Source organism: Scomber japonicus, chromosome 3 (genome assembly GCF_027409825.1).
Source record: "Scomber japonicus isolate fScoJap1 chromosome 3, fScoJap1.pri, whole genome shotgun sequence".
Taxonomy (NCBI): domain Eukaryota; kingdom Metazoa; phylum Chordata; class Actinopteri; order Scombriformes; family Scombridae; genus Scomber; species Scomber japonicus.
Window position 1 is genome coordinate 11,802,587 of NC_070580.1, and position 16,795 is coordinate 11,819,381.

Sequence of the window (16,795 nt, forward strand, 5' to 3'; positions counted from 1 at the left end):
CTGAACATGCTCAGGGAGCAGCGGTGCATTTTAATGTGATGAAATGAAAGATGCATACGTGCAGCGTTCAAGTGGCTCTGAATCTGCAAAATGCCACAACCAGAGGAGGAGGAGGGTGATGATGTTTGTGCGTGCCTGTCACTGAGCATGTTTGTGTGTGTGTGTGTGTCTGTGTCTGTGTGCAGAATCATTGGTGTGTGCTCATGTTTTCCAGCGTGCATGCTCATGCATACTCTCTGTGTGTCCATAACTGCAGGGATGCATGTACATTTTATAGCTATGGATGGTGCATAGGGACAGCATTGTGCTCTTTTTATCTTAAGGGTGCGGGGGGGGGAGAGGGGGGCAACAATATGACATACTGCTCTCTTTTCTTCACCTCACCCCACCTCCCTCACTCTACTTCGTCCTGGGACCAAAATCCCCGAGCCCCTACCCTCTCCTCCGTTTGCCCCCTGCAAGCAACCTCCTGAAGCCCCTTTCCTCAAAGCACAAACCCCCACTACTCAGTATTCCTGTCTCACCTACAAACCTCCCAAACACCCACACACACACTCTTTGTCCAACAAGCAGCCCCCATGAATGTGTTAGAGGGGAAACAGAGGGGTGCTACCATTGCAGTGCTCTCCTGCTTTTTTTCCTCCCCTCTAGCTGTCCAGGCTAGCAGCCCCGCCCCGTGTCTGTTTTCTTGTGATGCAGCCGTGTGTACATATATTCCCATACGTGTGTGTGTGTGTGGGTGTGTTGGTGAAAAGGAAACGATGAGAGGCAGCACTCTCGGATCAATACAGCTTCTAAATGACGAGCTAACTATAGAGGTAATGGCTAGATAAAAGGCCTCGTCCTTCTCGTCTTCACTCTCTCCAACCATTTTCCTCCACAATTCTCCACCCTCGCCTGTGCCAGGACATGGCCAGAGAGGCATGATGAATTAAAGAGATGTGCCCCTTCTGTTTTAAGGCACACCCTTCTCTTAGTCATACAGGACTCCCTCCCCATGTTTCCTCTCTCTTTCCTCCTGTTTCTCTACCTCTGTCCCTGTTTGCTTTCACGCTCTATTTCCTCTCATCCACTCCCAAACTCTACCTCTTTTTACATCTATTTCAGCTTCGTATTCTATTTTCTATGTTCCTGTCATTTCACTGGCCTGTGTACTCTACACACACACACACAACAGGGGGAGCAGGCATTTGGAACAAGTGTGTTTTGTTTCTTGTAGCAAAAGTCTAAATGGAGCGTCCTTGACTCTGTCCTTGTCTAAAAACGAAAAACTCTGCAGCAGCACGGCCCTGCAGAAATTCCTCTCCGTCTGTAATAGCAACCTGTTATAGACAGAAGCCCCCCACCCCACCCCCGCTTCTGGGCAGAGGGTGCAGAGGCATTTTTGTAAAGGCCTCACATAAGATCAGAGCTTCCCGTCAGCACAAGAGTTTCTTTATAAGAGTTTATTTGCATCTCAGGAAGCGAGGTTATATTCAGAAGCTCTGTGTCATTTAGCAGGCGCCGAGAACGGCTTTGTGTGTTTTTGTTCTGAACAGTTTTCATGTTTTTGGTGTGACGGGCTAATCTCTCTCTACCCACACACAATGGAAATATCACATTCTGTTGCTGTCAGATGAGTAGATTCCCGCTCTTGTGTCACTGTGTCCCTTACAGATTGCAGAAGCAAATGACTGCATCCTCGTCCTTGAGAATTTAACCTTCAGCAACCTCTGAAGAGATTGTGACACACATCCCGTCAGACAAACGTCGACGGCGGGAATCCAGGAAGGAAAATGGCAGCTCGCACAGTCAGAGTCATACTCCTGTGTCTGTCAGCCATAACCTGTGTCTCTCTCATCTGCCCGGGCTCACTCTCTTTATTATTGATGACCAGTGGGCCTTGAGACCAGGCGAGCTGTGGGCCCCGCCCGCCATTCTCCCTCTTTCCCTCTCTCTCACTCTCTGTGTAACACACGCGCACGCACACGTAGCTACGTCATACACACCCTTGGATGCAGCACCAAATCTTGCTGACCTTGGGAGTGTGTCTGATTGTGTGTGTGATGCTAAATGTAGCTGTTAATTCTGAGGGGAAACTTGCAGTCTGAAAACTTGCTTTGTCACTCGTGTACATGTGTATCACCTCCCGTCATGCTGCATCCGACACATTTCTCCCATAAACGCTAATTATAGAGGCTCCTTTTGTCTGTCCGTTGTGTCATCTTTTAGATTATTTCCCCCCATTTAACTTTACACATTTTCCAGTGTCCTCCCATCAAATTAAATGTCAGCTGAAAATAGCTTTAAGCTGTTTAATGCGTTATTGTTTTGTTGAACGAATAATAACACAGGGCTTTCTCAGGCTTGATGGAGAAAGATATTAAAAAGACGAATCCGGTGCAAGCTCTGTGAATTTGAACATTTTTTGTTTTTTTCTGCAACGACATCCCGCAAAGCAAACGACTCAGGCTTTTTCTTTTTTGCAGAGTCATACATCTGAAAGCTCTGCGAGTTCGAGACCCGTGGATAAAAAAGACTATTTTCCCCCCAAATGAAAAACCTCCTTTCCCAGACAAGCCCATTCAATGCTTTGTCTGTCTGAGGGCACAGAGGGTGTGTGTGATGGAGACGAGAGGTGCATGCAAACCAAGATAGCAACCCAAAATGTTGCAGTGCTCACTTGGTGTTCAATTTAGAGAATGTGTCTTATATCATCCCATCAGTGTTCAAGTATTATTAGACTGAATCATTCTCACTCTACATGCTTTACATCTTCCTATCAATTCAGTATTATTTAAATAGCTCAGTTTAGCTGAAATAGTTGGAAGCCTGTAGGGGGAATCACTTGTATAACGTCTTGTGTGGTGCATGGCTGAGATCATGTTGATGTAAAAAGAAAAAGGCCCACACAGTTTTATTAATATTCCACAATTCTCAGCAGATGGCCGGAGTTTTATTAATCCCCTGAGAAAAAACAAAGTATTGTCTGTGTGGGTGAAACCTGAGACTTTAATAGAACTTCATTGTAGCCCAAATGCTTTAAAACGTGTAAAAGAAGTATTTTGTTGAATCTGATGACACATTTCTTTATTTAAACAAATATAGTCGGTGTACTTTCTGAAACCACTGAAACTATCACTCGGTGTCAGGAGTGCAGTTCCTTGACAGGCAGACGTCACTGATGATTCTTAGTAACGTAGTTTCATGTTTTTTATTTTTTTTGCTGGTTTAACGAAGTGAAAGAAATTAACCACACTGACATCACAGTTCATTGTGAAACCGAGCATGTCGCCCAAATTACATCTTTTCAGTTTGTTTTTGGGGCTCTCTGCATTATTGTTTCTGTTTAGTTATTTTAATGGCGTTAGTTGAGATACAATAACATGTACCTGGATTGACACTTAAACACACCTTGTCCCAATAAAGTGATGAAGAAGACTTCTTTGCAAACCTTTATCTCTTTATCTTTATTGATTGATCAGCTCTGATCTGTTTGCTCCTCTCTCCTCTGTGGCTGCAGGAGCATGACATTGAGACTCCCCATGGCGTTCTCCATGTGACTATGAGAGGTGTTCCCAAGGGCAACAGACCCGTCATCCTCACCTATCACGACATCGGCCTCAACCGTGAGTCAGCCAAAAAAACAATCATCAATACAGAACATGATGGGAAACTGCTCATTTTTCACCTCAACACCTAGGAGTCACCCTCAGGTCCTGATGAAGTTAAAACTCTTGAACTTATAATGAATGTGTCATCTGTTTGCACCTTTTTTTTCCAGATAAGTCGTGCTTCAACACCCTGTTCAACTATGAGGACATGCAGGAGATCACGCAGCACTTTGCTGTGGTTCACGTGGACGCGCCCGGCCAGCAGGAGGGTGCACCTCCCTTTCCCAGCGGGTGGGTGCCAAACTGGCTTTTACATGTGCCTGATAAATGGGATTGCATTCATTTCAACGCTGGCGGAAGGAGCTGTCGTTAATTCATTTAGTTAGAAACTAAAACGAGCCGGTAGTTCATTTGCTAATGGAAAGGTTCAATCATTGTCCAATCGATTAGTCAAAATCCTGAAGCTGGACTGTTTGAGTATTCAAATTTATGATGAGCTCAATTTCTCTGATTACTTCCAACATAAAGAATTAACCCAAGCAGGTTGATGTACATGCACATGACTCAGATGTTTTATCTGTCTCCAGCTACCGCTACCCAACCATGGACGAGCTGTCTGAAATGCTGCCCTCTGTGATGACTCAGCTCAAGTTAGTGCCCCCCCACCTCTCCCCCCAACCTCTCCCCCCCACCTCTCCCCCCAACCTCTCGTTGATAGCTGATCAATGATAACATGCATATATTGACCATTTATCTCCAGGCTCAAAGTGACCACTGGTTTCTCTGCAGGGTCAACAGTGTGATTGGTATCGGTGTGGGAGCAGGAGCGTACATCCTCACCCGCTTTGCAGTGAGTTATTTCTCTATTCTTACCCCCCTAACCCTCCCCCAACACACCCCGTCTTCCTTGTCCACCTCTCCGTCTCGCCTGTGATAATTTCAGGTTTTTAGGTTACACAGTTTCTTAGACCGAATATTAAGGCCCTCTCATCAAGCCCACACAGGGCATCAGGTTTCTCCACAGTCTACTGCATATGCTGCGGTGCCCCCAGTTGATGAATCACCTTGGTGATTCTCTCTTTTCAGCAGCTTATGTCTCGTTTCCGTTCTCAAAGCAGCAGAGCTAAAATAAGCACAATCGGTGTACAACGGAGCAGAAAGAGCTAGAAGTGACGGAGAAGAGCGAAGGAGCACAGAGGGATGAATAATGAAAGGAGAGGATGGTGGTCAGGGTTAGGAGAGGAAGGTGTGGGGGATTAGGATTTGTAGCTCTGGGCCCTCTGCGAAGCGTCTGCTCTTGTTTACAATTAATGAAGAAAATTTGATTTTAAAATGGGTTTCGCCTTAACTGGCTTGGAACAAAATGTGTTTACCCTTGATAGATTTATAGCAGCTGTTGTTGCATCGCATTTGCATTGTGTTGAAAGCAGCTTCCGCAGTATTGTATGGCTCTCAGATTTCCCCAGACGTCCTCTTTCTTTCTTCAGGCAATTTCAAAACCGCACCCTTTAATTTAGAAGCCTGGGATTCTATCTTCAGTCTTTGATTTAAGGGAGCAGATGTGTCCTGGTCTCCATCATGTTAGAAAGCATTACAAGTGTTTTATCCTGCAGTTCAATTCCAACATTTTCAGTGTGAAGATGTAAGACATGCATAGAATAAACCACTCTGTACACTCACAAAAGAATGGAGACTAGCTCATCATCCAGAAACTGTAAGATGCTGACGTGAGTTCTCCCCTTCCCAGCTGAACAACCCCACCCTGGTGGAGGGGCTGGTTCTTATCAATGTTGACCCGTGCGCTGAAGGCTGGATCGACTGGGCAGCTTCAAAGGTTGGTATAACTAGTGCTCTATAAGCCTGGAGAGACTTCAGCACACTCTGCGACATAAAGCTGTAGCTTTAATAATTCACTAACTATTTCAGTTCACTTTCTAGTGTTTAGTTAGGTTGTGATTAATGAATGCAGTTCAGAGTTCAGCCACCTTCCTTTATGCTCTCCACACTTATTTTATGCCCACTATATGCTTTCTATTGTACTTTTACATTATCTATATATTATTACATATTCTTTTTTTTTTTTTTTTGATTTAAGAAATAAAAGAAGTCCATTAGTGTTAGAAGCATGGACACTGACACAAAGTCACCTTTTTTAATCCTGGACTTACTCAATGTATTTTTACTTGAAAAAAGACAGACAGGATTCATTTTCTCAAGTTCTTTAAAGATTTGGACGTAATAGCATTAAGATCACAGGCAGGGCCTCTAATCCTGTGTTAATTTGACTATCCCTGCTGGTTTTTGGTCAGCTGCTCTCTAAAGTTAATCAAAAATACAAATGTGTCAAAAGAGCACTAAATCTGGTGTTGACTCATTTGTATTGGTTTCGTTTTTAGTGTAACAAGTACAGAACATGATGGGTCATGGGATGGGATTTAGATTAAGATGGGTTTTTTTTTCAGGCTTTTACCTTTATTTGCATACAGAGAGAGAGCTATAACATTCATCTATTATCCCATATATATTAAACCATTTCTTGACATGCCACTCTCACTATTATTAGACCCTAACTGCCTTCTCTCCTGTCCACAGCTGTCTGGATGGACCAGTAACTTGGTGGATATCGTCATGTCTCACCACTTCAGCACTGTGAGTTTCAGCGTGTAAATGAGGGATCGTTAACCTTTTACATTGACAGTGTGAAACAGTATCTGAACCCCAGGAGGATTTGTTTGATTTCCCAGGATACCATTACCTCATCTCACTCACTATAACAGACATTTATTAATTATTCTATTTCTATCCTGTCAGATACAGAGGCTGTTGGATTGTGACATGTAGATTACAGACTGAGTTTGTAACCACCTGAAACTGAGCACAATCAGTTGTTATACACACCCACAGAGTTTCTTGACATGGATTGTGTATATGATTAATGCATGATTTAAACATGGAGTAAACCTCTTATTTCTAATGGCTAGCTGATACTGTTTTCTTTTCTCCAGGACGAGCTGACAGACAACCAGGAGCTGATCCAGACCTACCGCCTCCACATCGCCCAAGACATCAACCAGGACAACCTGGCCCTCTTCTGTGGCTCCTACCAATAGTATGATGCAATATACTATTTCTTATTTTTGGGTGACTGACAGGTCATCTTACATTTTAGCCGTATCACCTTACGTAGCAGATAATCCACTCAGCTGTGTTTGTGGTCCAGCTCCACTAACGGATCACAATTTTTTTCCCTGCACCAGCCGTCAGGAACTGGACATCGAGCGGCCAATCGTAGGCCTTAATGAGGACACCGTCAACACACTAACGTAGGTTTTGAGACTACTCAAATGAAAATTTGTCTTTGAGTGCATGATGTGATTTGAGAATATTTACACCTCATTTATCTGTCCTTCCATCCAGATGCCCTGCATTGCTGGTGGTTGGTGACACGTCACCTGCTGTGGAGGCTGTGGTGAGTTATACTCCACTCTGTAACTCTCAGTAATGTAAGAAGCTTTGGGAAGGATTTGCCAAAGAGCGGCATTTGCTTTTATTTCTATTTTTTGCATTCGGTTGTAAACTCTTGTTGGTGTTTTCAGGTGGAGTGCAATTCCAGGTTAAATCCAACCAAGACCACACTGCTAAAGGTGACGCTTCAGTAACACATTTTATATCATGTATGATTGGAGGTTTTTTGTGTATGTAAAAATGAATACAAATAGACTAAGAAACTGTGTAGTGATCATATTGTCTGTTCTCTCAGATGGCTGACTGTGGAGGCTTGCCCCAGGTAGTGCAGGTGGGTGTTTGTTTCTTAAAACTCACACTTATGTCATCTAACAGTTTTTTCTTTTCTAAACTGTCTTCTTACTCTGAATTTTATCTGTTGACAGCCAGGGAAACTTGCTGAGGCCTTCAAGTACTTTGTTCAGGGCATGGGCTACAGTAAGTAAACACACTAACATATCCTTCATTATATGTAGTTTGAAAATAAAAACATCAAAATATATAATGGAACTAGGTCAAAATAATCTACATTTAATGTCCAAGAACTGTTTACAAACTAACTCTCCTCTGGGCTGAGGTCTTTGTGGTCAAGGCTTAGCTGTTTTCTTCAGTGGATTTCCTGTTGACGTGAGCGCAATGACAACTGTTGCTTAAATGAAGATTGTTTTTGCAGCGGTCTCCTATGAGCTGTAGCTAAACACCCCTGCTGATAGTGTTTGGACCGTGTCCACAGCAGTGCATGAAAAGACACCGTGTGATGCAGCCTGTGGGGCTCGCCAGGTGCTAACACCATTTCCTCTCTGCTCTTTGCAGTGTGTGGTACCCACAACCCTCAGTAGGTGAGGTGTGAAGTGCTTCTAGCATGATTGAAATGGCAGTGACATTCAAGACTGTTCAATTCCTGTCAGTTCAGAGGGGGCGTTTAAAAAAAAAAATATTACCCTCTTTTTTTCTTCTTCTTTTTCTTTTTTTTGCCTGGTGTGCTTTTCTTTTCTATCCAGAACTGTTTAATGATGCCATCTCCCAGAGAGATTGAGTGCATACTTAAACAGGCCTCCAGGTTTTTACAGTCATTCATCAGCACAGAAAACAAACAAACACATTTGTGTGAGCTCAGACTGACTTGTAGTGCACCAACCAGACACTGATCCACGGATGGATGAATTCAAGAACGTAGGTTTGCTTTGCTCTGACCATACAGATGATGCCTATCTGTGTGTGTTTTTCTCTGATGCTAATTCTCTTTTGCTCTCTCCTGTTCCAAAAACCCTTGACTGTGGGAGGCACCCTCGGTTGTAGCCATTATGTCAGTGTCTCAATGTTGCTTAAAGGCCATCCAGTCCACCCCCCCCCCCCCCCACCACCCATTGAGTAAATGCCACTGCAGGATTAGAACAGATTAAAAAGAGTGTTTTCATGCAGGGAAAGTGTGGAAAATAAATCTTAACACCTCAGCATGTTTTTGAAAGCTGCTTTCCCTCATTAACACGTTGCCACAGTGTGAAATGCAAAAGGGAAAGAGCTCAAGAGTGTAGCAGAAAAGATTCTAGTTTGCACACATGCCATGATTTCTCTACCTGTTGTTGTTAGCAAACATCTATTTATCCTCAACAATTTAAACTGCAACAGAGACTGTTTGAATGAGAACTACACTGAGGTGGGACGAAGCAACATAATAGCTACCTTTTCAACCTTTCTCCCTCTCTCTTTCCTTCTTCAACCATTACTTACAGTTCCCTACGTTCTTCTCAGTCATCTGAGCAACGAATCAGGTACTGGGTTGTCAAGCAGCTGCCACTTAGAAGGCTTTGAACCCAAAATGCCCTCCAAACGCCCTACAGTGGATGAATGTCAATGTATGCATAAATTCTGTAGAGGGCACAGTTTGATATTTTGAAGAGCAGCTGCAGGTGGTGGAGACAGACAGTATTAAACGCATACTTTGACACATTCATCTCCCTGTAGGAGTTTAGTTTGCCACCTTTTAGCATGGATCCTGTCCTCAGTGTCCTATTTTCTTGCATGACCCGCTAGTGTTGCTTCCCGTCAGTTGAGTTGGAGTGCAAATGCTTTTTTTTTTCTCCGCTGTTCTATTGCTTTGATTTTATTTATTTTTTCCAACAATGAACATGTGCATACATTTTTGTTGAGCATCTCTTTTCAATTTATTTGAGTAGTCTTCATATTTGAGAGTTGTTTGCATGGTAAGCACTTCTCATTGTTGTTGTATCCGGCTATGTAAGTGCACTGAGCCTCTGCTCTGTGTGAGCGGAATATTAATACACACGTTTTCCTTTTTTTTTTTTTTCTTTTTTTTTTTTTTTTCAGTGCCATCAGCAGGAATGACTCGTCTGGCTCGCTCCCGCACCACCTCCTCTTCCAGCATCACCTCCATGGACAGCAGTCGTAGCCGCAACAACCTCAACAGCCTGCTGGAGGGAAGCGCCGCCGGGGGCCTGGACAGCCAGACCAGACCCCAGACCATGGAGGTTTCCTGCTAAACCCTCCCCCCTCCCTCACTCCACCCTATCTCTCCTCCCTCCCCCCACTGCACCCTCCCATAGTAACTTATGTGCCCTCTCCCTTCTCTCTTTCTCTCTCTTCCCGCTCCTAAGCAACGCCAGGAGGATCTGTAATGAACTATGTGATTAGAAAAAGAGGATGTAATAAATATATTAACAGATGCATATTGTTAAATATTATATTGAATACACTGTCAAAGTCACATTCCTATCAGAAACCATAACTACATTCAGATGTGTTGTATATTCAGATGCTCAAATCGTGATCGACTCAACTGTCTAACCTCACCTCCTTTGTATTTATTTTTTTCACGACATCTTTTGTTTTAAATGTCTTCACACACCGTAGAAATCCTCCATGCATTCTAAATAACTTTTTTTCTGTCATCACACGGTACAACACCTTTCACTATGTTAACTGATGTTTTTGTTGTGAGCTCTAAACATTGATTTAGGGCTACATTGATTGTGACTCACTGTATCTTTGTGTGTTTTTAAAAACCTGCTGCAGTGCATTTATAGAGGGATCACTACTGTAGCTGCAGAAGCAGGATTGCAGCCTAAAACGACGACGCCAGGTAAAGCTGCGCAGTCGATACATGCAAGAACCATCATCGAATACTATAATCAAAAACATACAAGAACATTAAGTGTTTAAAGGAAGCGTGTCACATTATTGTCATTTCTTTTGGATTCTTTTTGTAAACTCATCGCCTTCTTTTTCTTTCTGCTTTGTGTTGATGTTGATGTTTTTTGTTCAGTTGATTTAGATTTTAGTGATGTTTTAGCAACCTTTAACATGTGGGTTCTGGTGTGACAAGTATGAGTCCCTTCACCGAGGGGACCCACTGGTGCTTCTCACTGTCTGCTGATTCAACTCATTTATATTACTACTGAATAAAGCTACAACATGAGAATGTGTCTGTTTTTTTATTTATCAGTACATTATGTTACAGCACATAAATAGGTGGTTTCAACGAAAGAGAAATACAAGTGTCAGCTCAGTGTGCGCTTGCGCTTTTCCTCTTCTGTTAGTGGAAAAGTGAGGTGACTGTGGTGAGTTAGTTTCCAACCACAGTTGTCTTGTTTCCTCGCCAAGTGAAACAATTCAAGATGAGATGGTCTATATTTAGCACATAGTTTAAAAAAAAAAAACAATGGTCAGCTGTTGTGCATGTCAGATGAGATTGACTTTTAAAGCAATGATAAACAGAGTCATTGCGGCAAGAGTGAAATGTTAATCTGATGTTCATATCAGCAACTAAGGCTTTTCTTATCATTCTAGCTCCTCCATCATGCAGCACCGCCTTTCATTTTCCTTAACGGAACAAAGAAATGAAACTAACCAAGTACATTTACGGGTGGTATGACAGATAATGTCATGCCACATTAATTCAACCCTGATGACAATTGGGTTCAGTTTTTGTGCTGTCGTATTGGATTGAAGTATCTTCTAAGGTTATGTGTCCACCCCTGATGAACAAAAATCTAAATAATTCAACAGGAATCTTCTGTATGCAAATCTAATCAAAACTATTAAAACATACTTAGTGAGGAGTTAGAGGACACATGAGTAGAAGTTTGCAATATTTAATGAGATAAATGAGAAAACCAATCAATAAAGATCTGACACAATGGAGAGAAATGATTCAGTTTCATTAACAAAATAGATCAGATAAAAGGTTCTTTCCTCAGAGATTCAATATTAATCCACTCTGTGCTGACAACGATTCTTTAATTGTTTCCGTCCACGGACTAAAACATTTTCTCAACCTTGTTAAATTCTTAATGCTTTCCCAGATGTCAAAGAATATGTACTGCTTAAAGCTGTACAATTACCCCTGAAGAAATGACTGATTTTAGTCATATGTCCTTTTCACACGCAGATGATTCACATGTAGACTGATTATAAAGTTCAAAATACCCTTCCTGCCAGTCATACTGCTCTGCTATCCCTCTGTGACTCTGCAGTGTCAGCATAATGTATAAACGTGTGACTGATAAATCAGGACAGAAGTAGGCTGGCAGGGGAAACTGCCATGCTCAAGCTGAGGTTTGTTATCTGATGTTAACATCAATGGTAACATTTTAAGATGGCATGGAAAGTGGTGAATTGGTCTCAACAATTAGAATCAGCTGCAAAAATCTAAGGCAGCTCTGATGTTGTTTTGCATAATTTGTACAAATTGTTGTGGTGAAATGATGTCACCACATATGTACACCCATCATGTGAAAAAGCTGCTTACGTATACTTGCAATACATTCCATAAACAAGTGATGCACTATGAAGCTCCACCTGAGAAATCTATGCATCAGAGAGATCAACACAAGCTATTCTGAGTCAGGATGTCAAGGTCTTGAGCGTCACAGGAAGCTGCTGCTGGGCGACATACATAAAGGCCACGCAGGAAACAGCGTCTCTTCAACCAGTAAACCCCCAATAAACAGCTGCGAAAACACAGTAGCCTTCATGGGAACACAGCAGAGGAGTCTTTCAGATTGATCAGCAGGTCTGGGTGGAAACTGGAGCTTTCACATATATTACCAGCATCTCTGTGAGTGTGTGCGCTTAAAGCAGACGGATATCTTTCGACAAGAAGACCTGGAATATATCTGCTGCTCTGGGAATCTGTCTTCTGGGCAAACATTTTAAATACAAGAATTGAAGGAGGTGAGTATTTAACTTGCAATAATGAGGATCTTTTGCTTTTCTTTTTTTCTTGTTCACTGATTTTTTTTCTTGTTCATTGATCTGACTTTTACCTATAGAATATTAATTAATCAATTACCTGAATCACTTGTATAGTATGTAAAATATCTGTTATTCTCACCTAGCAATGATCATGTAATGTAAATTGAGGATTTTTTATTACTATTTATGACCTTACTGCTACTAATATGAAAAAGTAATTTGCATCATGTAGAAAAAAAAACAACCTCATCTGTGAAGTAGATCTTATTCCTCTCACACATGCAGCATGGAAATTTAACACAGGATATCAATATCTCTTGTTGTGGTTTGGCGCCTTCCTGTATGATCTAGGTTCTGTTGCCAGGTTACGAAATATCATGCAGTGCATTTAACTAGAGGAATAATTCAATGATGGATATGAGTTATTGAGCATATTGAGAATATTTTCTAATTATGCTCCTCATCTCTCAGCCACGAGGGCTATTTCAAATCAAGCAAGAAGCCAAAAAACATGGGGACCTGCCCCACCAGAAGTCAATCCAACTTGACAACCTTTGAAAATCCACCTGAGCCTGTATCACCAGGTAGGGCTATCTCCAAGACATCTACTCACAAAGTAAAAATAAGGCCCAAACTGAACATCATTTCAAATATCTCTTTCCTCTCTGCAGCCTCCCAGGAAAACATGATTGTGTCCCTCTGCAACTACCCGTCCTTTGGTCACACAGAGCTGTCCATGCTCATGGGGGAAAGACTCTCCATCGTATCAGAGTATGTGTTGTAACTATTCATGTGTTACCTTTGCCCTTGACTTCACCTTAATAGATCAAATTAGTCATGGCTCTTCATTCTCTCCAACAGTGATGGCGATTTCATGATGGTGAGATCCACCACCACAAACCGCGAGAGCTACGTTCCCACCAACTACACAGCCAAGGTGACACACAAGTAAGTCACTGTCTTAGAGTATTAAGATGTAACTCTGTTACTGTGTGTACAAATGTGTATGTGTGTGTGTGTGTGTGTGCGTGTGTGTGAGAAAGCAGAGGAGTTATACATATAAAAGTGAAATGAAAGGGGCGGGGAGTTCCCTGAAGAGTGTAGGTGAACTTTTACCTCAGTGGAGACAGATGTTTGGAACAAGACTTTCGTTCTCTCCAGTGACATTATATTAGTCTCTGCCTCCAATAGTTTCAGTCCTCCTCCAGTGGGGAATGTGTTCTGGTATTGTTCCAGGGGATTTTTCTAACCTCAAAACAACAGCTTTTTTTTTTTTTTAAGTCTGCACAGACTAACTGTCTGTCTGTTTTAACGTTTCACTCATCTAAATGTCTCCTTTGTCTCCTCTCTGTTCAGCTGGCTGTTTGCAGGCATCAGCAGGTACAAAGCAGTGGAGCTGCTCATGCAGCCAAATAACCCGACTGGAGCCTTTATGATCCGAGAGTCAGAGACAAACAGAGGTTAGAACAGTTGTTCTTTTTTCTTTATTCCCTGTGAATTGCATCATAAATATACTCTAGTATTGTACTTTGAATTACTTATATTTTATTTGAGTATTTTGATTGTATGCTACTTCATCCTCCACTACTTTTCAGAAGAAAATATTGAAGTTTTCACGCCACTTTATTTATATGATAGCTGTAGTGATATATTTATTGAAAAATCTATTCAACTTAAGTATCTAGTTGGGGCCTCTTTTCACATTTCGGATTGATAGCAGTTTCATCAAAGACTCTTTGAACCTCCCCCGTGGTTTCACATAGAAAATAGTTTGAGGCCCAAAGAGATTGAATTAACTATTATTTTACAAAAAGAATACAAAGATTAGATAAAAGTATCAAACCAAATACATATAACAGCGTTAAAACTAGTTTCAACTCGACCAGCTACAACATTAAAATGCCACACATGCACACTGATGTGTCTGAAGTCGAATAATGTAATACATATCAAACACTTCGTGCAGAACCAGTACTTTTACTTTTGATACTTTCAGAACATTTCGCTTATTTTGAATACAGGACTCGAGTATTTTTACATTGTTGCACAAAATAATCAGAATAATTCTATCACTGAGATTTAGTTTCCAATAAAGGTTCAACTACCTAAATAATTCTCTTGTAGAAGTTACATGCATTATAATCCAGCTTGTTATCGGAATGGCTTAATTAATGTAATATTGATAATTACTTCATTAAATGAACATCAATTGATAAATACAAGCCGTGTAGTTTAACAGCTGCATCTGTGTGTTATTTCTGTCTGTAGATTGTTACTCACTGTCAGTCCTGAGGAGAACCAACACGTCGTACCAGGACAGTGTGAAACACTACCGCATCTCTCGCCTCCAAAACACCTGGGTATACATATCTCCAGGACTCACCTTCCCCTCCCTGCATCACCTGGTGCAACACTACTCAGGTTTGTACCGATGATCCAATGCTATTTACTTGCCTAAACACACCAAAGACAAAGCAATGAAATTAATTCAAGCCTTCTTTTTTTTATTTAACAGAGTCAGCAGATGGATTGTGCTGTCGGCTGACAATGCCTTGCTTCATCCACGGTTCAGACAACGCCAGAGAAACGGCGAGGCCTATACCGACGGCTATCAGGAGGCCTACTATCAACTGGAAGGACATAAGCAGGTGTGGACTCTTTCTTTCTTTGCTTCTACTGATGACTGCCACAAGATGTCACTCTGCTACTGTGCTGTACTGCATGAAACCTAGGTGGTTTCCTGGCTTTAAAACAGTTGATAGATTATATTTTAGTGAAGCTCATTTGTGTTCAGTTTAGAAAGATGTTTATTCAACTCTATAGTTATTTTGATGAAGCACTGGGTCAATTTAGTGAGTTTGTCTAAATATTTGAATGGGTTTGTGGCTTAAAGATAAGAGAAACTCACTTGTGAATGGTAGGATTAATGTGTCCAGAACAGAGAATGAGTTGTACTTACATTTCTCTCATTATCCACTGTTGAGATGCCCTTGAGCAAGAGACTCCAATTTATCCAGTTAATGACCATCAGATACAATTGTGGATGTGCTACAGTGTAGCCCAAAATGAATGTGGAATTATTCAATACTCATCATCTATCTTGTCAATGTCCAATCAGAGAATGAAGATATAAATACATTTAATCTCTTTTTATGTTTATACACTGGTAGTTTTCTTTAAATACACGGTGTCACATAACCAAATTTAAAATCCTTCTCTGTCTCCTCCAGGTCTGTCATCTTCAAGAGGAAGAGAACGGAGTCAGACCACTCTCTGGTGAGCGAGGGGCTGAGGGAGGCCATCAGCTCCTACCTCCAAATGACAGAAGGCAACGATCTCAGCTGGGACACTTGAGACTTGAGGAAAGACAGTTCAGTGTGGAGAGGAAGAAGCCTGACAGAGTGCAGCGAGATCAGTGAGATACTGCCCTGTCTCACCTGCTGTGCGGGTGAGACAGTGGGACAGTGGGTGACCTCAATGAAAAGGTCGTCCACATGCCCCGGTGTGGTCTTAAAAGAACGCCCTGGGGTAGCAGGAGGGCTGAGACACTACAATGTCTTATGTGGCGACATACTGTAGAATATGTCAGTGGGCGGACTGCTTTTTTTTGTGTCCAAAGAGGCACACAGTGGAGATGTGAGCAGAAAATTGAGAGCCAGTGAAGCATTTTTGATTTGTTCTTGCTGTGGTATCAAAACTTTACTTGCTGTGAATGTTTCTTAAATTATAAACTAATTACATGTGCACGCAGGTTGAATGTAATGTGAACTATATTGCAGTGTGTGTGTGTTTTTCTTTAAATTATGTTTATGTTATTGGAATCCAATAAAAAAAGTTTGCTTTGTAATAAATGAGCAACACACAAATAACCACCAAAACACAGTCTGGCTCTTGTTTTCTTAAGTTATCATCATAAACATTATACAAAATGTGTACACCATTGGGGTCACTTGATTCTTGCAGGGTATGTAAGTATATAAGCTGTAAGTATAAGCATTTCTTCTTCTCTGTATTTACACTAAATTTGAAGATGCATACCGCCACCTACTGTATCGAGGTGTGTAGAAGCATGGCATTAGATCATCTGAATACTGATTGGTCTATAGAAAATTGAATATATAAATAAATAGATAAATACATAAATAAATAAATACCACACACTATTTCCTAATCCTACCAGTATTATACAGCCTATCAAGCCCTTTCTGATTACCCTGCAGTTCTGTCCTGTGCTCAGTAGTGATTTTAAAAGTCATTCCTATTCAGCATGTCTCATATACTATTTACATTTCTAGGCTATTTATGTATATAAATATATATATATGTATATATGTGCGTGTGTGTGTGTGTGTGTGTGTGTGTGTGTGTGTGTGTGTGTGTGTGTGTATACAAATATGTATATGTATATATATATATTGATATATATATTGATATTGATATATATGTATATATATTGATATTGATATATATGTATAAATATTGGT

The 16,795-nt window shown here is 41.3% G+C and overlaps 2 protein-coding genes across 4 annotated transcripts in view; both read left to right on the plus strand.

Annotated features, from left to right (window-relative positions):
* ndrg3a (ndrg family member 3a) overlaps positions 1-10,530 on the plus strand; it is a 32,757-nt gene extending 22,227 nt beyond the window's left edge. For all 3 annotated transcript variants that reach the window (XM_053315389.1, XM_053315388.1, XM_053315390.1), the window contains 13 exons: positions 3,503-3,608; positions 3,764-3,884; positions 4,181-4,243; positions 4,383-4,443; positions 5,341-5,427; positions 6,186-6,242; positions 6,599-6,702; positions 6,851-6,916; positions 7,011-7,062; positions 7,190-7,237; positions 7,354-7,389; positions 7,484-7,535; positions 9,426-10,530. In XM_053315389.1, the coding sequence (XP_053171364.1) occupies positions 3,503-3,608; positions 3,764-3,884; positions 4,181-4,243; positions 4,383-4,443; positions 5,341-5,427; positions 6,186-6,242; positions 6,599-6,702; positions 6,851-6,916; positions 7,011-7,062; positions 7,190-7,237; positions 7,354-7,389; positions 7,484-7,535; positions 9,426-9,598 (1,026 nt within the window). In that variant the 3' untranslated portion in view covers positions 9,599-10,530. The remainder of the gene's footprint in view (positions 1-3,502; positions 3,609-3,763; positions 3,885-4,180; positions 4,244-4,382; positions 4,444-5,340; positions 5,428-6,185; positions 6,243-6,598; positions 6,703-6,850; positions 6,917-7,010; positions 7,063-7,189; positions 7,238-7,353; positions 7,390-7,483; positions 7,536-9,425) is intronic.
* A 1,534-nt stretch (positions 10,531-12,064) lies between these two features.
* On the plus strand, positions 12,065-16,139 carry sla2a (Src like adaptor 2a). The gene is made up of 8 exons (XM_053316227.1): positions 12,065-12,290; positions 12,783-12,895; positions 12,983-13,082; positions 13,173-13,259; positions 13,668-13,771; positions 14,580-14,732; positions 14,827-14,959; positions 15,542-16,139. Exons 2-8 carry the CDS (start codon positions 12,823-12,825, stop codon positions 15,663-15,665), a joined length of 774 nt encoding a protein of 257 aa, XP_053172202.1. The 5' UTR covers positions 12,065-12,290; positions 12,783-12,822; the 3' UTR covers positions 15,666-16,139.
* The last annotated feature ends 656 nt before the right edge of the window (positions 16,140-16,795 follow it).